The sequence below is a fragment of the Notolepis coatsorum genome (genome assembly GCF_963971535.1).
Source record: "Notolepis coatsorum genome assembly, chromosome: 8".
NCBI classification, from domain to species: Eukaryota; Metazoa; Chordata; class Actinopteri; order Aulopiformes; family Paralepididae; genus Notolepis; species Notolepis coatsorum.
In genome coordinates, this window is record NC_140172.1 from 96,195,332 (window position 1) to 96,219,208 (window position 23,877).

General features: G+C 46.5%; 1 protein-coding gene across 1 annotated transcript in view; it reads left to right on the forward strand.

The window, feature by feature from the left end:
- Positions 1–17,578: 17,578 nt before the first annotated feature.
- cxadr (CXADR Ig-like cell adhesion molecule) overlaps positions 17,579–23,877 on the forward strand; it is a 140,359-nt gene continuing 134,060 nt past the window's right edge. The window contains exon 1 of the mRNA XM_084320865.1: positions 17,579–17,712. Within this exon, the coding sequence (XP_084176991.1) occupies positions 17,661–17,712 (52 nt within the window). The 5' untranslated portion in view covers positions 17,579–17,660. The remainder of the gene's footprint in view (positions 17,713–23,877) is intronic.

Genomic DNA, 23,877 nt, shown 5'->3' on the forward strand with positions numbered 1-23,877 from the left:
CAGTGGGAGGCATAGTCTAGCAACGTTCGAGACGGGAGGAGAGAATTGGCGAGGCGAAATTGGGATGGGAGAAAAATAGAAAATAAGGAGAAAAAGTGGATCAAAAACAAATTAGTTCTACATTATTTATAACTTATCAACATTGTACTTGATTTGTTAATCATTAAATAATGTTTAATGTGTAGTAACTAGGGTTGTAAAGGTACACGTATCCGTACCAAACGAACAAACCGTTTCAGTGTGTAACGTTTCAGACCGAACGAATACCACTAGCGACGGCCCACCGGGGGCTGTTTTTTTCACAATCTAATATAATTATTATTATCTTTTTATTTTTGTACAAGTCTATTATTAATTTCAATATAGAATATTCATTGACAGCCCTACAAGTACAATTAGTTACTGCACACTACATCACCCCTGAGTGGAACATGGAAAGCCAAACTTTCCCCCACTGTACTGAAAACCCTTACCGAACCTTGACTTCAAAACCGAGGTACGTACCGTACCGTGGTTTTTGTGTAGCCTACCGTTACACCCCGCTTCACTTCAGATTAGGGCACACAATAGCATCTGCAAATGATTTATAGATGTTTTATGAATGTCTTAACAAATCATTTGTTAAACATGAAAAGACAAGTCTGGTAATTGCTTTGTGTTTATTCATAAAAGTCCACAAATAAACAAACTAGTCATTTGTTAATGATGAATGGGCTTCACTTTAGATTAGGGCGCACAATAGCATCTGCAAATGATTTATATATGTTTTATGAATGTCTTAACAAATCATTTGTTGAACATGATCAAATAAATGGAGGTACAGTATAGTCGTTTTTTCATATCCATTTTTCAAAGCATCTACAAATGTGTTACTACACATTAAACAACATTATTTAATGATGAACAAATCAAGTACAAACAATGTTGATAATGAGTTATAAATAATGTAGAACTTGTAAATGTTATACAAATATAGTTATAAATGATTTAATAATTTACGAATGTATATAAATGATTTGTTCATGATTAGCTCATTATCTACAAATACCTTATAAAGGTCTTATAACTGAGTGTTATTATAAAGTGTTACCATAAAGTTTTATTTACACTGCCTATTTTTATTATATTTTTCATTTTTACTTATGACCTGTACCATGTCTAACTTCCCTCCCCTCTCCCCCATGCTGCAATGATGCCTGAATTTCCCCAAGGGGATCAATAAAGGAATATATTATCTTATTTTTAGTGCTGTCGATGGATACAAAAAATAGAAAACTAATTAATCTCTCAATTTTCTGTAATTAATCTAGATTAAAAATAGAATTTTTCTACTTAAGACCGAAGCTTGTAACAGATATATGTACTTGAGTAAAATCATGGAATTAATGTAAAATCAACACAAATAAAGTATATTTAGATTCAAAGACTATTTTAATAGCTTTCTTTGAATAGTTTCTCTCGCAAAAAAGGAACAAGCAAATATACTGCTGAAAGTTAAGAACATTGAAGATTTTTCACTCCATAGATTAATCTAGATTAATTTATTTTAATGCTTTAACTTTGACAGCAGGGGCGGATTTAGGATTGTAGGAGGCTTATGCCAGATGCCCGAATACTTTAGACAACACGTGTTTGTTTCCGCATCTCTGATTGGCCAGGTCATTTCTGGTCATGTGACATGTACGCCCAATCGTGGGACCGCAAGTGTCTACACTGGTTAAGTTTAGGCGCTCTTTTGAAGTTGGTTAAGGTTAGAGTTTGTCTTAGAGCATGGCGATAGAACGCCAGGTAGTTTGCAGGCTGTTAGACCCGGAAATAGGCACAGAACTTGCTGTCCCACGATTGGCGCACATGTCACATGACCTGGCCAATCGGAGCGCAAAACTCGAACGCGGAAACAAACATTTGTTGTCGAAAGTATTCATGCAGCCCAGATAGGTGACATTTTTTTACTTCGACAACACAACCTTTAACTTATACCACCACCTTAAAGCGGACAAAAGGCACTAGAGAACACTTAAATTCACATCCTTTAATTAATGAAGCAAACAATAATAATAAATAATAATAATAATACACTGTATTTGTATAGCACCTTTCATACAAGAATTGCAGCTCACCTCAAAGTGCTTCAAAGCAGTAAAAAAAGACAGGCATAAAATGAGCACAACATTGGCAGATCAAGAGCAATGCATAAAGTGCAGACATAAAGCATAAAATAGATAGCAGCAAAATAGACAAAGTCAAGGTAAGACATAGAACATTAAATCACATAGTTTTTCATATTAGGATCTAAGATCTAGGGTTAACTCGCCGAACGTTGAGCGCCAGGACGCGTCTATACTTCCCGCAAGCCAGTTGTCCTTTTGCGCAATCTGATTGGCCACTGACGTTTCTGGTCATGTGACATGTGCGCCCAATCGTGTGACGGCAAGTTCTTTCGACGGTTAAGCTTAGGCGCTCTTTCGAAGTTGGTTAAGGTTAGAGTTTGTCTTAGAGCATGGCGATAGAACGCCAGCCCTGATTCCAAACTCTAACCTTAACCAACTTCGAAAGAGTCGCCTAAGCTTAACCAGTGATAAACTAGGCGTTAGGTCGTTTGCAGGCTGTTCGACGCGGAAATGGGCTAAGACACTGCTCGTCATGCGATTGGCGCACATGTCACATGACCAGAAACGTCAGTGGCCAATCAGAGCAACGCGGAAGGACAACTTGCTTGGACAACCAGAGTATAGTCGGTTTTCATCGTTGTTTCTTTTATTCGATATTTCCATTCATAAAAACATGCCGGCAGCCTGTGTTATCACTGGGGATGGGTCTGAGATCGCAAAAGTCCAATACCGCCGCCTAACGCCTTGCGGCCGCTATTGCACTCCATTTGAAACGATGTGGCTTGGTGTCTGGGCCGAGCTGCGGCCTGCGGGCGGAGTCTAACTACTCGGTCAAGCCAAACGCTTATAACGCATGCATCGACGAGGGTCAGGTTTAGGGATGCACGATAATTATCGGGCCGATAATTATCGGGCCGATATCAGCAATTATGACGTCATCCCGATAAACTCGATAACGTTATTGATAGCTCCGATAACATATAATAAATTTTTTGGTTAAAAGAAATCCGGTGTGGGTGGATTTGGATGAAGGGCGCTTGTTTTTATTATAGCCTCCTCCCGTTTTGCCAGTACTGTGGTAAAACTGATAGCGTGTGGTTTAGGAACAGGGAGTTTTTCACAAATCGAGCGCTCCCTTTCTTGGCTGTGACGTAGTCACGTTACATTCGGAGACAGACAGTCGATCTGCCAATTACGTCCCACGGCTTGCACCCACCTCTTCTTCTTACCACCAATCAGAAGCTCTCGTTCGTTTATTTACCTCCGGATTGTCAGCCATTACTCTACTCGGAGCTAACGTTATCTCCCCGCCAGCCACATTGACAAGTACCAGCGCTTATACATTACTGGCAAATGTCTTGTTGCACTTGTGGCAACGAGCATTGTCAGCATCGACTTTAGTAAAATAGACCCAGACTTTTGAACATTTCGTTCTCTCCGCCATTATGAGAGCAGAGCTGTCTGTACTGAGTCGGCAGCGCAGCACCCGTGTGAGTGAGTGAGTGTGTGTGTGTGTGTGTGTGTGTGAGTGAGTGAGTGAGTGTGTGTGTGTGGGAGGGAGCCCGCTCGCAGGCAGAGACAGAGGCAGGAGAGATAATAGACAACGGCCAACAAGATTAGTTTGCGACGTTTAAATTCCTCAAAAAAAAACTCCATAATTTCTCGAGTACCGATAGCAGTACCGATGACGTCGGAGCTTATAAATACTAAAAAAAAAAAAAAAAAATTGATAAAAGAAAAATATATATATATATACAGTTAAAAAAAATATTATAATACAATAAATATCGGTTATCGGTATCGGCTTGAGGAGCATAAAGATATCGGTATCGGTGTCAAAAAATCAATATCGTGCATCCCTAGTCAGGTTCATGTTCAATGCTGGATTACGTTGGCACCTTGATCGACATCAGTACTTGGAATGGCGATCAGATAATTGGAATATTCTTTTCGGGACAGATCCTGGTCAAGGTAAGGACTATATGGTATCAATATTGCATTGATCCAAAAATTCCTACATGCTGATCGAGGCGTGTGTGTGTGGCGTGTTCCGTTGGTTGCGATCAAAGCACGGAGGGGCTTCCCCCCCTTCATGCATCTATGATGAAACATAATACCGATAATCTAAATTTGATTTGAGAACAGTAGCTAGTCCAGGGAAGAAACGATAACGCGTTTACTAGAATACACGTTGCCGGCCATTACGCAGCATTTTGGAAATGACACCAGACCGCCCTGAACCTACACTCATATTCACAACGGTATAAAACGGAAATGTATGGATGAAAAAATTATCTGTTTTTTGCATCTTGACCGGAAGAAACTCAATGACAATCGACCATATTATTAGATCCATAGCTATAATATATAATATAGCTTTAGGCCTGCAAACACAGCCACGTATCCCCATGTTAAAAGGCGCTGGCCTTTCAACAGTAACAGTAAACAGCGCCATCTGGCGCTGATAGTGTTAATAGGCCTCTTTGTTTACGGTTTGATTATCACTGATACAAAGTTAAATAGTGCAGTGCAATAAAATAGTTAGTAAAATAGAATAAAATAATGCATAGTGCATTGCAATAAAATAGTTATCATCGTATTTTTTCGGGAGGCCGGTAAGGAGTGCATTACAGTAGTCGAGTCGGCTTGAAATAAAGGCATGGATCTGGTTTTCAGCGTCTTTTTGATTTATAAATGGCCGTACTTTAGCTATGTTTCTAAGGTGGAAGAATTATGCTTTTGTCAACTTGTTGATTGTGATTTAAAGCTTAGAACCATACATACCATAACACCAAGACTTAACTCACTCAAATACAGTTAGCAGCTGGATAGACTACAGATGGAAATTAGCTTCTTCTAAATCTGGTGCAAACATATTTTCATGTAACAATGATTAATTGTCAAAAAAAAAGTAGATTCGGGGCTTTTCAGAAAACATTTGCGGCTTAACCCAACCCCCTCCAATGTACAGTAAATGACCAAGTATGGTTTCGTCAATATTCCAATGTACAGTTTTGCTTGTACAGTTGTACAGTGTCCCCCACCCAACCCTCCTACCCAACCCCCCCACTCAACCACATCCAATGTACAGTCCCCACCCAACCCCCCACCCCACCTACTCAACCTCCTCCAATGTACAGTTTCTACGTCAAATCTACTCTCTTTTCTAGACTCTTTTTGTATCACAAACAGTACTGTATTTGCAAATCTGGTATGTCATAAATGTATAGATGTAGCAGTACTGTCTATCTGTATGTTGTGTATGTCAATCATATATGTTATGATGAATTGAAAATGGGGGACCCTGATGTAAACAAGACGAAAGTCCGAAAGACGAAAGTCCTTCTCACTAACTCTCATGCTTAACCGAAAGGTCTTCACCCCAACTCAAACAGTCTCACTCAGACGCAACCTGCCCTCCCTATCCCCATCCACCCTCTCCTCTGACATACTATCCGCTCTACCTTTGAGTGACACCTTCTCTGCTCTCTCCACAGAGATGGCAACCTCCACCCTCCTTTCAGCCCTTGTAACCTCCTTCAACAAGCTCTGTCCCCTCGTTGAGAAACCTGCCCGCCGTTCCCCACCCAGTCCATGGCTGACAGATCCAGTGAGAGAACAAAGACAGGTCCTGAGAGCAGCTGAAAGGAAGTATAGAAAGTCACGCCTCACTGCTGACATCGACACATATCACAACCTCTTGTTAACATTCTCCAAAACCATCACTAATGCCAAAGCTTCTTTCTTCCACCATAGGATCGAGGCCTCTGCCAAGAATCTTCGCAAACTGCATGCTACCATGTCTTCCCTCCTCACTCCCCCCCCCACCCCCCCCCCCCCTCATCTTTCTCTGCCGAAGACTTTGCGATCTTCTTTGAGGAAAAAGTGGAGAACATCCGCAGCTCCTTCTCCCAACCCCCACCCATTCCAAATGCTGAATCGAGAACCTCATCCTTCACTCTGTCATCTTTCTCTCCCATTACAGAAGCAGAGACCCTGACACTGGTAACGTCGAACCGTCCGACTACTTGCCAGCTGGACCAGATACCCTCCCCACTCCTCCAGACCATAGCACCAGACATCCTCCGATTCCTAACGGCAACCATCAACTCCTCACTCAACTCGGGGGTGGTCCCCACCTCCCTAAAACAAGCCAGAGTCACGCCGCTCATAAAAAAACCAACCCTGAACCCTACCGTCATAGGCAACTACCGTCCTGTCTCTCTTCTCTCCTTCCTTTCTAAAACACTTGAACGTGCTGTATCCAACCAACTTACTGCTTATCTCTTACAGAATGACCTCCTAGACCCTAATCAGTCAGGCTTCAGGACTGGTCACTCCACAGAGACAGCCCTCATTGCAGTCACAGAGGCACTTCACTTAGCAAAAGCGAAAGGCCTCTCCTCTGTCCTGATTCTCCTAGATCTATCTGCAGCCTTCGACACAGTCAACCACCAGATCCTCCTTGCGGCCCTCGCAGGAATGGGAGTGGCTGGCTCTGCACTGACATGGCTGTCATCATACCTCAATGACCGCTCCTACCAAGTGTCATGGAGAGGGACCCTGTCGGCCACCCGCCCCCTGCGGACGGGTGTCCCCCAGGGCTCGGTTTTAGGACCCTTTCTCTTCTCCCTCTACACTAAATCACTGGGTAACATTATCACATCTCATGGCTTCTCCTACCATTGTTATGCCGACGATACTCAACTCTTCCTCTCCTTCCCTCCCTCAGATATCCACGTCTCTGAGCGGATCTTGGCCTGTCTGTCCGACATCTCCGCGTGGATGACTACCAACCACCTCAAACTGAACCTAAGCTAAACAGAATTGCTCCACCTGCCGGCCAAATCCTCCCCCCTAACCGACCTTTCAATCACAGTCGAGAATGCAGCTGTGACTGCGTCCCCGACCGCCAAGAACCTTGGTGTTGTCCTCGAGGACCAGTTGAACTTCTCTGCTCACATCGCAGCGACGACCAGAACCTGCCGATTTCTCCTGAGCAACGTCAGAAGGATCCGCCCCTTCCTGACAAAAGAAGCCACCCAACTCCTCGTCCAATCAACAGTCATCTCCCGCCTCGACTACTGCAACGCACTGCTCGCTGGCCTCCCGGCCACTGCCACTAAGCCTCTTCAACTCATTCAGAACGCAGCGGCCCGCCTGATCTCAAACTTACCGAAGTCGGCCCATGTCACCCCACTTCTTAGGGACCTGCACTGGCTCCCCATTGCTGCACGAATCCGCTTCAAGGCCCTCGACCTAGCATACCGTGCGGCAAAGGGAACCGCTCCCGCCTACCTCCGGTCAATGGTCTCTAACTACACACCCTCAAGACCTCTACGCTCTGCATCTTCTGGCCGCCTCAGACCTACTCCTATCCAAGCTCCGGGAGGGTCATCAAAGAGAAGTCGCCTATTCTCAGTCCTTGCCCCACAATGGTGGAATGAACTACCCACCCCAGTTAGGACAGCCGAATCACGTCCAATCTTTCGCTGTCGACTAAAGACGCACTTCTTCAACCATTATCTGAATTAAAAAAAAATAAATTAAAAAAAAAAAAAAATTATCTAACCCTAACTAAACGTACTGTCATGCACTTGTCCTAATGAACTAACCTACACTGTTACAAAGGATCAGATTAAACCGAATATATATATTTATTGATTGATATATATTGCATAGTATTTGTATATCGTTTGATATCCCTTGTATATTCCTTGTACATATACACGGAATGTCCCTTTAGCCTAGTACAGACCATAATATTTCATTCTCCTATTGGACAGCGGTCCACAGGCGCCAGAGCCGTGCCTCCAGAGTCAGGTTCAAAGCCACCGTCAAGACATGTCTGTACATGCCCGGCCTTGCCCAGGGATACGAGACAGAAATGAGGTTGGCACTAGATTGTTCGCCGTGCATATAAATATGGCGCAGGTGAATACAGAAGTAGAGTTACCCAATAAGTTGAAGCCTCACCCACGATACTCCGTGCGGTGAAGTATGGCCTTTTGGCCCCAAATAGAGCATTGAGACCGCGTGCGAATTAATAACTGAATTGTCAGAGTTTGGCGCTATACCGTCGAGTGCGACATATTTCTATTAAGTCAGTAATAGTCTATTTGTGTATAGTGTATCGTGCGGCTAAAGTTCTACAGTGACCAGCATCACCAACGCTTCCTCGTATCAGCTAGAGTGCTTATCCAGGCTGGGCTGCTTTCATGGCGCTTTCACCCGAGGAGACCTAGACGAGAACCGTGTGGACATGTACACTGGATTAATCTACCCGACGACTACATAGCCCTTTGCGGCTAGATTATATTTGTTTTGGTCCTGTGATTTATGGAGCGGAGAATCGCCGACGCCTACGCGTGTGGGATTTACCCTGTGAGGAGCCAAGTCGAGTCTGCGCCTCAGAGAGCCTGAGGCCGGCTAGCTTTCTTCACTGTGGAGCTACAGTCTACGGAGAACAGCTGTATTCGTCTGTGGATCAAGAGACTATTGCACCGTCTCCTGTACTTGGAGTCTCCTTAGTCATCGTTGACCAGACTCTCTACTACCGACAGATCCTCTACCCCTGCTGGCTTACAACCGGGGGGACCCTTCCAGTATCTCCCGCTATATATTACTAGTGTACCATAGATATAATTCCCTAAGATTCAGGTTGTATAATTACCTCCTGCGTAACCAGAGAATGGACATTCATTATTGATTTGCCTACGCACATTCCTTTGCCTTATAAGCGCATCCAAAGTAATACAGAGAAGTATATTATGTACCTTTTGCTGCAATAAATACTTGATTACACCTTTGTGTGGAACCGGTTCATTGTGGGAAGTGTTCATCATATTTATATATCATGTACTGTATGGCCAGTAATTAAAGTACATAAAGCGATACCATACTTATCAATACAGTCAGGGAATTGTACCCCTCAGTTACAATTGGTCCTTCGAGCCGGAGGGTAACTAGCGTAATATTAATATAGTGGTATTAATATTGACATGGCCTATGATGAACACTCCACAAAACGGTTCTCCTAAAGTAGATCGCCCGCAGCGTAGACGGCAGACACCTCAGTACTTAGAGGATTACGTTGCCAATATACTACCTAGCTTTCTACAGACGGTAAACGCGGAAAAAGTAGATAGTAAAATTATGTCCGACCCTATCAACCAGGCTACCCCGCCAATAGAGGCCCTAGTGGGTTCTAACGTAACTGACCAAGCTCACGGTAGGGACCAGGAGGGACCCGACATGACTTTACCCCCCGCCAAGACCGAAGAAGTAGTCCCCGGAGAGCTCCAGGATAAAGACAGCTCTCCAGGGATGGAACTCTACCCGCTACAAGAAGAGGAGAGCACCCCGGAGATGGATCTCCAGGACTCGCCACAGGAGAACAGATCTCCAACGAGTACTGCCAGGAGCGGATCACCTCAACCAGCGTCTTCCCCCAGCGAGGCGGACAAGATGCTGGCACAGGCATTCCTCGCCAGCCTAGCAGCCTCAACAGAGCGCGATCGACTCCAAGCACAGACGCTTAGTGAGCGCGAACATTCTTCCATGGAAAGAGAACGCCTTCAAGCGCAGCAACGGAGCGACGAAGATCGTATACGTCTAGAGATTAGACGCCTTCAGACGGAAGAGAATATGGTAAGGGACCGGGCCGAAGCCCAGCGCGCCGCCGCCGAAGCCCAGCGCGCCGCTGCCGGTGCCCAAAGAGAAGCAGAGCGCGACCTCGCTCTCACCAAGCGCGAAGCCGAGCGCGACCGATTACAAGCGCAGATAATGGAGCAGCTGATCACCAGGGCAACACCCCCTCCCTCCGCACGGGGTTCCAGGGCCTCGTCAAGACAAGGGTCAAGGGCACCCTCCCCTACCCGATCAAGCGACCCTGAGCCCGACCACCAGAGAGAGCCTATACCCCCCTCCGAACTCCTTCCCCGACCGGTCCACGCGAGACCCAGCTACAAGGAAGAAACGGTCTACACCGCGGAGAGGCTAAATAGACGACTACAGGATCTAGAGGACCTGCCAGAGGAAGAAGAAGAGGGAGAGGAGGAGAATCAAGCCCGACAGCAGCACAGTACTCCACAGGACCAGGAGGTCCAATACAGCCCAGGCTCTACCCCCGCGGCTCTGCGCTACAGACCCCCGACTCAATTCACGGGTGAGCTTGACGCACGACCAGCCCCGAGGAACAGCACCTGGATACGCGGGCCATGGTACCCAGCAGGTACCAGCCCACCAAGAGGCATAAGAGGAGACTCGCCTAGGAGGCCTCTCTTCCAACGCTCACCGATGTGCCAGCCATCCATGGCATCATACATTGGCACACCGACGTTTCCGGACTTCACCCACGAGAACAGAGCACAGTACACGGAGCTACGAATGTGCTTAGAGACAATGATGTCCGATGTAGCTGATGAACCGTACAAGTATGCTATCCTACTGAAGCACCTCAAGGTGCCCCGAGCGCACAATATAGCGCTGGCCTATATTACCCCATACACAGCGGCTCTAGCAGCACTCGACCAAAGATATGGACGCATATGGGACTACGTAATACAAGAGATAAGGCATATTGACCGCCTACCCCCAGCCACAGACAATCGCTCACTAGATGACCTGTCTATCAAGGTACAATCCCTGGTAGGGATGCTGGGGGCGCAAAGAGAAAAGGGTATGCACGAACTGTACGCGAACTCTAATGTCGAGAGGATTTTAGAGAAGCTTCCGCCCGCCCGACAAGAGCGCTTCAGGCGGCAAAGAGACCACCGTGATCCTAACGGTCCCGAGCCATCCCTCCTAGACCTAGCCGACTTCCTGGCGAGAGAAGTCAACAGCCTACGGTTGGATACGTTCATGCGGAGCACCCCAAGCTCCAGAGAGGGACCTAGGAGAGCAAACGATGGCCGAAGATTGGTGACCGTCATGCACCAATCAGAATCAGTACCGAGCAGCAAGAACCACAGTACCCCCTCGATGAAAGAGAAGTGGAAGATGGTGTGCCCGTACTGCGAAAAGGAACACTGGTTGTCACAATGTGACACATTCAAGAAGATGACCGCCGACGAGGTGAGTCAATGGATAAAGTCCAACCGACGCTGTTACCGATGTGCGCGCAGTCACATGGCAGCCGATTGCCGCTTAAAGAAGAGGTGTAGTCGGTGTGACGGAGCCCACCTAGATGTCCTACACGACAGTAACAGAAGAAAGCCTGCACCCTCAAGCAGCACAAAGGCAAGTGTTATGTACATTGACCCCGCCAGCAGCGGGGGCGCCCGGGTGCTCTTAAAGGTGGTCCGCGTAACTCTGAGTTACCAAGATAAGGTCATGGACACTTACGCCGTCCTTGACGACGGGTCAGAGAAGACCCTTCTCCTCGCGTCCGCTGCGGCCCAGCTGGGGCTGCGGGGGAGCGAAAACCAGATGACGATTCGGACAATAAGAAGAGATCTAAAGACGATAAAGGGCGAGAATGTCTCCTTCACTATCGCAGCAAGCGGGCAGCCAGAGAGACGGTATAGGATTACTAACGCTTTCACCAGCCAAGAAATAGGCCTGTCGCAGTACACCTACCCCATCGCCAAGCTGATGGATAAATATGTGCACCTGCGTCAACTACCTATACCGCTCATAGACGGTGCCACCCCGACCCTGCTGATAGGCTCCGACCATGCAGACCTCATCGTCCCGATAGACCGGGTCCACACAGGGCCCAGAGGCTGTCCTGCAGCAGTCGAGACCCGCCTAGGATGGACATTACAAGGCCCCCTCGCTAAGTCTCTTAACCGAACAGCAGCCACTAACTGCCTCCACTCCAGAGTGACAGAAGAAGACACCACCCTCCTACAGCATGTCGAGAGGCTATGGACACTAGAGACAATGCCCTTTAAGAACGAAAAGAAAGACATTCGTTCCAAGGAAGACATTTACGCTATAGCCCTCCTCGAGCAGGGGACAAAGAGAGTCAAAGTCAACGGAGTGATGAGATACGCAACTCCACTCCTGAGGCGAGAGGGTATGCCTACCTTCCACGCCCCAAAAGAAGCGACGGAGCGGTATCTATTGAACACAGAGCGGCGCCTAGCCAGAGACCCCGCTCAAGAGACGGTGTACCGCGCTGAGATTAACAAGCTAATCACAGCGGGACACATAAAGAAAATTGACATTAAAGAGGCCGATCAGACGACCGAATCATGGTACGTGCCGCACCACAAAGTCCACCACAACGGCAAGGATCGTATTGTGTTCAACTGCAGCTACCAGATCGGATCACAAAATCTGAATAAAGAGCTCTTGCCCGGCCCAACACTCGGCCCCTCTCTACTAGGCGTGTTACTACGTTTCCGCCAAGACAAGGTGGCCATCAGCGGCGACATCAAAGGGATGTTCCTGCAGGTGAGACTAGTGGAGGAGGACAAGCCCCTGCTGCGGTTCCTATGGAGAGAGAGGATCGGGGATGAGCAACCAGCCATCTATCAATGGGAAGTCCTCCCTTTCGGAACCACATGCAGCCCATGCTGTGCTACGTTTGCACTGCAAAAACACGTCGCAGAGGACCCAGCAGCTGATGAAGAGGTCCGACAAAGTGTAGGAAATAGTTTCTACGTGGACAACTGTCTGCAAAGCGTCTCGACGCCAGAAGAAGCCGAGGCCCTTCTACTCAAGCTCCGCGCCTCCCTGATCAAAGGCGGCTTTGATCTCAGGCAGTGGGCCAGCAGCGACCCGCAAGTATTGCGCAGCCTCTCCCCCGAGGACAAGGCAGCAAGCAGCGAGACCTGGATGGCGACCATCCCAGGAGAAGCCCAAGAAATGACATTAGGACTAGTCTGGCGCTTCAAAACAGACTCGCTCCATTATAAACACACACCCCTGACCAAGGAGCAGGGAAGGTCGACTGCACTACCGACCACCAGACGGAGTGTATACAGAACACTCGCCAGACAATATGACCCGTTGGGATGTATTCTACCTTACACCACCAGGGCAAAGATGATTGTAAGAGCGTTATGGGACAAGGACCAGGGCTGGGACGACCCCATACCCGAACACCTTGCATCCACATGGAGAGAGTGGGAGACGGAACTCAGCTCACTCCCAGGTGTCAACATACGCCGCAGCTACTTCCCACCCACAGTGAGGCCGGAGACGTGCCAGATGGACCTGCACGTCTTCAGCGACGCCTCCGAAGTAGCCTACGGTTCGGTGGCCTACTTGCGTGCCCGAGAGGAGGGAGGAGAAATACATACTGCTTTCATCCTGGCTCGCTCAAGAATAGCCCCACGAAAGCAACAATCTATCCCGCGTCTAGAGCTCTGCGCAGCCCTAGCAGGAGCGCAACTCGCCACGTTAATCCAACGTGAACTCACCATTCCGGTGCAAAGAACAATCTTGTGGTCAGACTCCACGACAGTACTCACATGGATCCGGTCTGATTCGTGCAGATACAAGGTCTTCGTGGGAGTCAGAGTCACAGAGATTCAAGATTTAACAGAAGTAGCAAGCTGGAGGTATGTGGACACAAAACACAACCCAGCTGACGTCATCACCCGGGGAATGTCCCTGGATGACCTCACCCGTCACAACCTATACAGTGACGGGCCAGAGTTCCTCAAGCTCCCGGAAGAAGAGTGGCCTACACCCACCCCACGGGAAGCGAGTAAAGAGGAGGCCGAAAACAAGAAATCTATGTTCTGTGGATTGAACACACTCGTCTCCACAGACCCCGACATAGACGATTGCCTCACCCTAGAGAGTGCGCAGCTAAAGACATTCCTGTGGCACCACCCAGAGGTTCAGCTCACTACTGACATTACAGCAGCTGACTACGAAGAAGCAGAACTTCTTCTACTACAACGAGCCCAGAGAGACTCGTTCCCCGATGAGCTAGACTGTCTACAGGGAGCAAAGCCCGTCCCATCAGACAGCAGACTGCTCCACCTAGCCCCCGAGAGCGACGCCCATGGTCTCATCAGAGTGGGTGGTCGTCTGCGGAGAGCTCCAGACTTACCGGATGACGTCAAGTACCCGATAGTCTTAAACAGCCGACACAAGGTCACAGAGCTGATCATAAAGAAATACGACGAGGATGTGCATCACGCCGGGGCAGAGAGAGTCTTCGCGGAGATCAGACGTCGTTATTGGATACTGCAAGGGAGAGAAGCAGTGCGGCGCTTCCAGCGAACCTGTCTAGACTGTCGTAAGTGGCGAGCGCAGCCCAGTATACCCCGGATGGCTGACCTACCTCCCTGTCGCCTCCGACTCGGCGACAAGCCTTTTCACTCCACCGGTATGGACTGTTTCGGCCCACTGTATATAAAGAAAGGAAGAGGAACCGAGAAGCGGTGGGGTATTGTATTCAAATGCATGACCACCCGAGCGATGCATATAGAACTCCTTCCAACCATGAGCACAGACTCATTCCTTATGGCCTTCCGAAGATTCACATCGCGGAAAGGCAAACCGTCTATATTATTGTCTGATCACGGGACAAACTTCAAAGGCGGAGAAAGAGAGCTGAGAGAGAGCTTCCAAGCTATGGGCCCAGAACTTAAGACCCACCTCGCTCCATCCCAGATTGACTTCCAGTTTAATCCCCCGAACGCACCTCACTTCGGTGGAACTTGGGAACGAGAAGTACGTTCAATAAAGACAGCCCTGTACGGCGTGCTTGGGGCCCAGACCGTGGCGGAAGAAGTCCTAATGACAGTCCTCACGGAGATCGAGGGAGTATTGAACTCAAAGCCCCTCGGTTACGTCTCAAGTGATGTAGCAGATGTCGACCCAGTCACCCCCAACACACTCTTGATGGGGCGGCTGGACCCCGCGCTACCACAGACAATGTACAGGCCTGAAGAAGCGAACGGCCGAAGAATGTGGAGGTACAGTCAAGTATTGGCTGACAAGTTTTGGAACAGCTTCCTACTCCACTATCTACCGTCTCTACAGACCCGCCAGAAATGGGTGAAAGAGAGAGACAATTTGACAGAAGGAACAGTCGTCATGATTATCGACCAGTCACTACCCCGAGCTATGTGGCCGGCTGGCCGCGTAAGCAAAGTGATCACCGGTGCCGACGGAAAGGTCCGAGCAGCCGAAGTGCTCGTCCAAGGACGGATCTACACCCGACCCGTGGCGAGGCTAATAGAACTGCCAAGGCTCCCCGATACTATCGATGACGACCATGACCCCATGACTTTGTGAACTGCCCGACCCCTCACAACAGACATTGAGTAGTGGACAGTGCGGTTAATCTGTCTCTGCTTAGCTAATTAGGTGGGACTAATTAGGAGGCGGCTGTTACAAAGGATCAGATTAAACCGAATATATATATTTATTGATTGATATATATTGCATAGTATTTGTATATCGTTTGATATCCCTTGTATATTCCTTGTACATATACACGGAATGTCCCTTTAGCCTAGTACAGACCATAATATTTCATTCTCCTATTGGACAGCGGTCCACAGGCGCCAGAGCCGTGCCTCCAGAGTCAGGTTCAAAGCCACCGTCAAGACATGTCTGTACATGCCCGGCCTTGCCCAGCGATACGAGACAGAAATGAGGTTGGCACTAGATTGTTCGCCGTGCATATAAATATGGCGCAGGTGAATACAGAAGTAGAGTTACCCAATAAGTTGAAGCCTCACCCACGATACTCCGTGCGGTGAAGTATGGCCTTTTGGCCCCAAATAGAGCATTGAGACCGCGTGCGAATTAATAACTGAATTGTCAGAGTTTGGCGCTATACCGTCGAGTGCGACATATTTCTATTAAGTCAGTAATAGTCTATTTGTGTATAGTGTATCGTGCGGCTAAAGTTCTACAGTGACCAGCATCACCAACGCTTCCTCGTATCAGCTAGAGTGCTTATCCAGGCTGGGCTGCTTTCATGGCGCTTTCACCCGAGGAGACCTAGACGAGAACCGTGTGGACATGTACACTGGATTAATCTACCCGACGACTACATAGCCCTTTGCGGCTGGATTATATTTGTTTTGGTCCTGTGATTTATGGAGCGGAGAATCGCCGACGCCTACACGTGTGGGATTTACCCTGTGAGGAGCCAAGTCGAGTCTGCGCCTCAGAGAGCCTGAGGCCGGCTAGCTTTCTTCACTGTGGAGCTACAGTCTACGGAGAACAGCTGTATTCGTCTGTGGATCAAGAGACTATTGCACCGTCTCCTGTACTTGGAGTCTCCTTAGTCATCGTTGACCAGACTCTCTACTACCGACAGATCCTCTACCCCTGCTGGCTTACAACCGGGGGGACCCTTCCAGTATCTCCCGCTATATATTACTAGTGTACCATAGATATAATTCCCTAAGATTCAGGTTGTATAATTACCTCCTGCGTAACCAGAGAATGGACATTCATTATTGATTTGCCTACGCACATTCCTTTGCCTTATAAGCGCATCCAAAGTAATACAGAGAAGTATATTATGTACCTTTTGCTGCAATAAATACTTGATTACACCTTTGTGTGGAACCGGTTCATTGTGGGAAATGTTCATCATATTTATATATCATGTACTGTATGGCCAGTAATTAAAGTACATAAAGCGGTAGTGGTTTAATGATACCATACTTATCAATACAGTCAGGGAATTGTACCCCTCAGTTACATACACTGTAGCACTCAACACTTTGATGAACATTGTTGCTCAGCTGATAGAGTTGTGCCCTTCCTGATGGCTTGTCGTACAGAACTTGTAAATCGCTTTGGATAAAAGCGTCAGCTAAATGACTAAATGTAAATGTAAGTCTTTCTCTGGTCTGCATCCCCTTAACAATTGTATGAATTGAGCTTTACTGTACTGTACCGTACCCATTCTGCAATCTGTTAATAAAGTTTTCAATCAATCAATCAAGTAGCCGAGAAGCATGCAGCTGCAGAGCCGCAGAGCCAGCGGCGCTCTCAGGACCGCGCTCTGACAGCCGCGCTGTGAGGGCCGCTCAGCAGCGCCACCCACCCAATGGCTGAATGGGCCAGGTAACGGCATACTTTTGCTATGCTATACACACTACAGTCTATGTTGTGATGTGGGTATGATGGTAATTAAGGAATGGTGAATATTCTGTTTAATGTAAATATGTGTATACTGGATATGAACAGCAGTATTATAGGCCTACAGCAGTATTGTACAGACAGCAATATTATACATTATTATACATGACTATTCTATGCAAGTAGGCTATGTCTAAGCTATTTTACAATATTATACATGAACTATGTGCAATTATGCATAAGTAGCCACCCCCTAGCCCCGCCCCTGTTTGACAGCCCTACTTATTTGATAAATAAATAGCTAGACGTTAAATGTTCAAGATGTAGGAGCACCGAATGTACAGCAGGGGGCAGTCGTATACCTTATTGCTGCAATATATCACGTGACCAAACTCCAGCTCCCTCCTATGTGCACCTGCCGAGGGAAGAAGGAGAGGAGTTTTGATGCTTTGGTGGAGTGCCCTGCCTGTTGGAAACAACTGAACTTATTCACGCCAAGTTTCAAATAATAAGCCTTGGAATAGATTGAAAGGAATGGAATCCACGATACCCCACTTCTGCTGTGTACTACTTAGCCTCTTAGCAGGTAAGATTTCAGTAGTAGAACAGCAACGGAGCTACTTTTCTTATTCCCAGTTTGCATGACAACGGCGGTGAAAATGGTGTGGCGGTTGATAGTACTACCTGCTACAGCTCCGGTGCTATTTACTGTCGATTTACTAACGTTTGTTGCAGACTCCGCAACTATGTTTTTTACCCCTTAAATGTAATGTAACGTTAGCTAACCTGACATAGTTACTTGTGCATTATTATGGTATATCAATGCCAACGATGCGTTAATTTCTAATCTATAATTCTTGGTTGGCGTTACTAACAAACTTTACTAGTATCTCCAATCGATATGACCGGTACTCTTTGCGGTACGCTTTGGTAAAAGCTTCAGCTAAATGACTAAATGTAAATGTACTCTTATTCTATTACTCTCCTCCACTGATATAAATATATATAAACAATATGACCACACACACGCACACACGCACACAAACACACACAGTATAATATTGCTTGATATGTACGGTACCCAACAACAGTCTGTTTGTACCAGAGTGGATTTTGGGGCATTTTTAAAATAACCTTTTTTTTTGTTAAATCACGTTGCACACAAATCTAATTACATTGAGTTTTGTCATTTGGTTTTGCTACTGGCACGTTAGTTAACACAACAATAGGCTGATCGGCTTTAAAAACCTGTAGCTGCCTGAAGGGCTTCAAAGTGCTGCATGTTTTTTTTGTCTACCATCTGCCAGCACAGTGCTGGATCCCCCCCTCTCTCCACAGTGCTGGATCCTCCCCTCCCTCCACAGTGCTGTATCCCCCCCCCTCCCTCCACAGTGCTGGACCCCCTCCCTTCCCTCCACAGTGCTGGACCCCCCCCTCCCTCCACAGTGCTGGACCCCCTCCCCTCCCTCCACAGTGCTGGACCCCCTCTCCTCCCTCCACAGTGCTGGACCCCCTCCCCTCCCTCCACAGTGCTGGATCCCCTCCTTCGAGGTTGAACGTCCGAAACTCGATGTGTTTTAGCCATTACAATTTTATGTAATTTCGTTGCCTGGGACCGGCACTCTGTGATGTTGGTGTTTATTTTACAATTAACATGATTAAGCACCAAACAGATGTCTTCTGACTGAGACTTTATTCAATCTGTAATAATATATATATTATATATTTTTTGCAACTTCCAGTTGTTGAGGTAGGATTAGGCCTAGAATAGATAGATATGTCCATATCCAAATTATTTTGACTGGCTTGTCATTGACAATGACCACTTGACTTGTAGAAATAGGCCTAGGTTAATTCAACAGTATACTATTATTCTACATAATACAAGTAAAGGTACTATCCTCTTAACATCTACATTTGGGATGTAAAGTGAATCATGTTCATGTATGTCCTTCCTTGGGTTCCTTGAAAGGCCTATATAAATATAAATTATTATTATTCTTGAGGAATTCGACTTTCAGATGGCAAATATGATTTTTTTTATCCTATCATAACATAATTACAGTATTACAAGAAGCAGATATATCTATCAGTTTCTCACAGGTCTGTTTGTAGTGGTGGCAAGCAGGGGATGGGCAACACACAGTCAGAGCAATGGAAAAGACTGTACATGCAAAACAAGATAGTTTTATTGTATCATTTTGGGAAATCTATTTGTGGTGGTTTGCTATTGTCTTGGCCTGCCATAAATAAACAGGAGACTAAAACAAATAAACAAAAAAACACATTTATCAATCAGATCAGGATATAAACGGCTGAGATATATGGATGACAACATTTGCAGATGTTTACACTTTTAACGGTATTGCCAACAAAAGCAGACTCATTTAGCAGAACACAGTTAGTGGAGGGGATTCTGCTCTATACTGTCAAGTTTGTCAACACACTGATCTATAGAGACAGGGCTGTACGTTAACTTTTTTTGCACATAGCACTGGTGCTACAGAGGTTGATACTTTTGTAGCCAAAATCAAAATCTTGTAGCACGGTTAACCATCTATAGTGTGATTGATTGAACATTTTATTAACAGATTGCAGAATGGGTACAGTACAGCTCAATACACACAATTGTTAAGGGGATGCAGACCAGAGAAAGACTTTCGTCTTGTTTACATCAGGGTCCCCCATTTTCAATTCATATGTGTTTCTGTGATAGTAAAGGGTTAACCTGCTGTAGTGTGGTAGTGAAAGGGTTAAACTGAAATATGTCATAGCAGCACACATTGATATGCATCCATGGCCTAATGTGTGTGTGTGTGGGGGGGGGGGGGGGTGTCCTTGACGAAGTTGTGAACCACACTGCTCTACTTGATTCTAGTGGAATTCACACGGTAGAAGCTCCAGGTTACACTGGAATTTTTACACTGAAACCAGTCTGCCCCCCCCCCACACACACACAGATACTCCTCCCACTCTCTCACCAGTGATGTGAAACTATTGTAGCTGGTATACTATCAATCTGTGGTGTCCTGTGTCACACTTTTAACAGGAAAGGTTTGGTGAGTTTTTTATTTTTTTAAGGGAAGCCACGAGGGCAACGGCATTCCAGTGCACTGGTTATGAGAACCTCTCACACACACACACACCATAATGTCCTTTGTTTTAAGCTACACAAGCATATCTCTCCCTGCCATGTTTAAAGCCGGGACCGTGAGAGTAATTATGTAAAGGTCTGGATAGCGTGTCATTTACCCTACATTTCCCCTGTCACACATTGTTGTACACTAGTTTAGGCTCATTACCATCCTAATCACGTCACAGGCCTGTCATTCCAGCACTGTTTTACCAGACTCGTAGCATTCTTTTGAAACGGGTTAGATTCCAACAATAATGTTTTGTCTTTTAAATAGCTAAATAGCCACTAGGGCATTTCTGCTCTTATTTTAGTTGGAACGCCATATCTGCATGAGGTGTGTTGTGGAACATCAAAACAATAACTGCATTATCTATTGAGAGGGGGAAAGTATTCTTGAATTCTTGAGATTGTGGCCAACTTTTAGAATGCAGAAACCGCGTAACAACACACCGTCAAGAAGTAGAAGCCACCGTGTTACTTAACATCTCGTGTAGTACAAGCCTACAAGTGCAAGCTATAGTAGCCTAGAGACTTAGCTAGGTCTAAATCCACAGTCTTGGTTAGAAAAGAAAAACGTGGAAGGAAAATTATCCAGCATTTAGAGCTATCTTAATGCCAAACATGCATCCTTTTAACTGCTGTACATACTACACATTCTGGACCTCCCTCCCTAGCATGTCTATCCAGTTGTAACACTGTTTAATTGATGCCTCCTTGACGTCTCGTCAGTGTGTTGGGAGTCGAGAGGCCTAGCTGTTTTCCTCCTCCTGAAACCCTACTAGAGTAGGCCTATCTAGTGTAGAATTGGCTCTGGTATATTCTCTCTCCACCGTCCACCTCTGGCCGTTTGGGGTCAAGAGAGTGAAGCCTGAAGCCCGGTGGCTGAGGACACGGTAAACGTAGAGAGAACCCTCGGCAGGCCCAGGATGAGGTCACCTGATAAGCCTGGACTCAAAGGGCCCTGTCTGGAGTTGGTTGCTAGGAGACCTTTTGAAAACAGATACTCTGATCCTGGGAGTGTGATTGTATGTGCTTGTGTTGTTCAAATAAAGCTGCTCACCCCCACCCACCCTACCCCCACCCTCCTGCTTAAAATTCTAAAGGAGCTCCCTTTTTTTTCTTTTGAAGATGACTGCAGAACATTTTCTGTTGTGTTGTAGTTAAAAAATAAAAATAAAAAAGAAGCCTTTACTATCCATTCCAAAGAATGGCATTTAAATCGGTAGGTGTAATTTTCAGATGCTGCTCTGGCACGACTGAGGAAAGACTATGTTGTCATTTGTATAGTGACTGTGGACCCAAATTAATCGCAGTGTATTGATATAGTGCCGTGTAGGGGTGGACGGTATAAACGGTATACGGTATAAACGGTATTAATTTGCTCTACGGTATGGATTTTGACTATACGTGTAACCGGTAGAGTAGCTCTAAAATAGCAATGACGTCATGTAACCACAGCGCGACTATTTCAATCGCATTTGCCCCTAAAAATAGATAGAATTAGTCATAGATAATAGATATGTGCAAACTGGAAAAAGTTATTTAGGAGGCTTCGCGCAGTGGGCGTGTCAACACGCAATTGTCATTTCATAATAAACACATATCACCGCGGCGCACAGCAAGTTTCAATTTCAGTTCCTGTCATTTTTAACCAGTGGAGAAAGGTAAGAGATGTCCCTATCGTTTTTCTTATATGAATTATTCTACGTTAATAAAACATACCTGGTGATCAACTACAGTTTGCTGTAAACATTATGATATGCGTGTAGTGTTATGATAACGACGGCTGCAGCGGGAGCCGGGAGGACGGCGGCAGCAGTGGATTTGCGAATAGCATGCAGCTGCAGAGCCGCAGAGCCAGCGGCGCTTTCAGGTCAGGTCCGCTCAACAGCGCCCCCCCCACCCAACGGCTGAAAGCTGTGACCAGACCTGAAAGCGCCGCTGGCTCTGCGGCTCTGCAGCTACATATGCTTCTAGCAAAATCCAGCATCCAGCCCGGCTGTTTGCAATGGGAGCAGCACGGACTCGGGACTTATTTTATTTGGAATATAATGACTTTATACGCAAAAGTAGCCTAGTTTTAAGTTAAAATATTATAAATCTACATGCCTTGAGGATGTCATTCTTTATATAGCCTGCCTATCAGGCAAAAAAAATTATTCTAACGGAAACACTGATACCGTGATATATACCGTTACCGTCTATGCTTAAAATTATACCGTGATATACATTTTAGACCATACCGTCCACCCCTAGTGCCGTGGCCCTTTGGGAGTCGGTGAAAAAGAAAAATGGTGATACAAATTGAGCCGGGCAGAGGCATGAACTGCTCAACCTGAAGCCACACCTGTCACAGCCACCATGTACACTTGGCTGGAGGTCATGATTTCATATTCAGTTCTCGTGACACTGCTCTCCCCCCGTCCCTCCACTCGCCTGCTGTCTGCAGCGGCTTCACCTCCCGACCCGACAGCCTCCCGCTCTGCCCGCCCCCCGGAGCCCCCCCGTCCTTGGGAATAAAGCAAGAACATGTAGAATCGGATTACACTCTGGGGAACGCCGCGCCGCCGTGTGTCCTCCACGGTCCGACGTCGAGGGCGACGACTACCCATGAATATGTAAGAGTCCAAGCCGTTAATATTTTAACATGCCAGAGATGTACACAAGTCTCCTCGCCGAATCCCGTTCCACATGGATGAGCGAGTGAAACACTGATCCGGCCTACCAGCCGACCCTCCCCTTTTTTATTTATCTGTCTTTTCATATCCAATCTGTGTGGAGTGAGCAGATCATTAACGTTTCAGAATTCATACATGTTATTATTCCTATGTGGTCAAAGACTCTCTCTCCCAAACTTTACTTTGAGTGGTGTTCCTCTTTTTAACCTTCTGTAGTGTGGTAGGGTTAAGATGCTCTGATGGCATCGCAGTGGAACCACCGATAACGAGTCAGGCTGAGGCGACTGCAAGATCCCATGCACCGTAATGTCTGACATCTTATACAGGCCTAATGCAAGATCCCATGCACCGTAATGTCTAACATCTTATACAGGCCTAATGCAAGATCCCATGCACCGTAATGTCTAACATCTTATACAGGCCTAATGCAAGATCCCACGCACCGTAATATCTTATACAGGCCTAATGCAAGATCCCATGCACCGTAATGACGTCTTATACAGGTCTAATGCATAGGGCCTCTTGGTGGCCAGTCAGTCAGTACATAATCGGAGTATGGATCGAATTTACAAAGATGTCTTTTTGAACGGATGGAAAAACGCACACAAACATGACTAGCACAATGTATTTCTGTGTATAGAGGATACAATGATTAACTCATTCACGGCCAACCACGTATATATACGTGTTTGCTCGCCAACCGTTTTTGGAGTCGTTTTTCCTTTTTTTCTATTTTAATATTATATTCAATGTCACAGACCTGTATGTTGCCGTTAAAAGGCATACTGGGACCCTGAGGGTGCAGTACCGGCCAGATCCTGCTAGGTGGCAGTATCGAGAGTGCAGTAAACCCTGTTCCAGACCATGTGTTACATTTAAACCCCACCGGGCGGAGAATTTTAGTCCAGGGAAGCCTAGAGGTTCACTCGATCACATT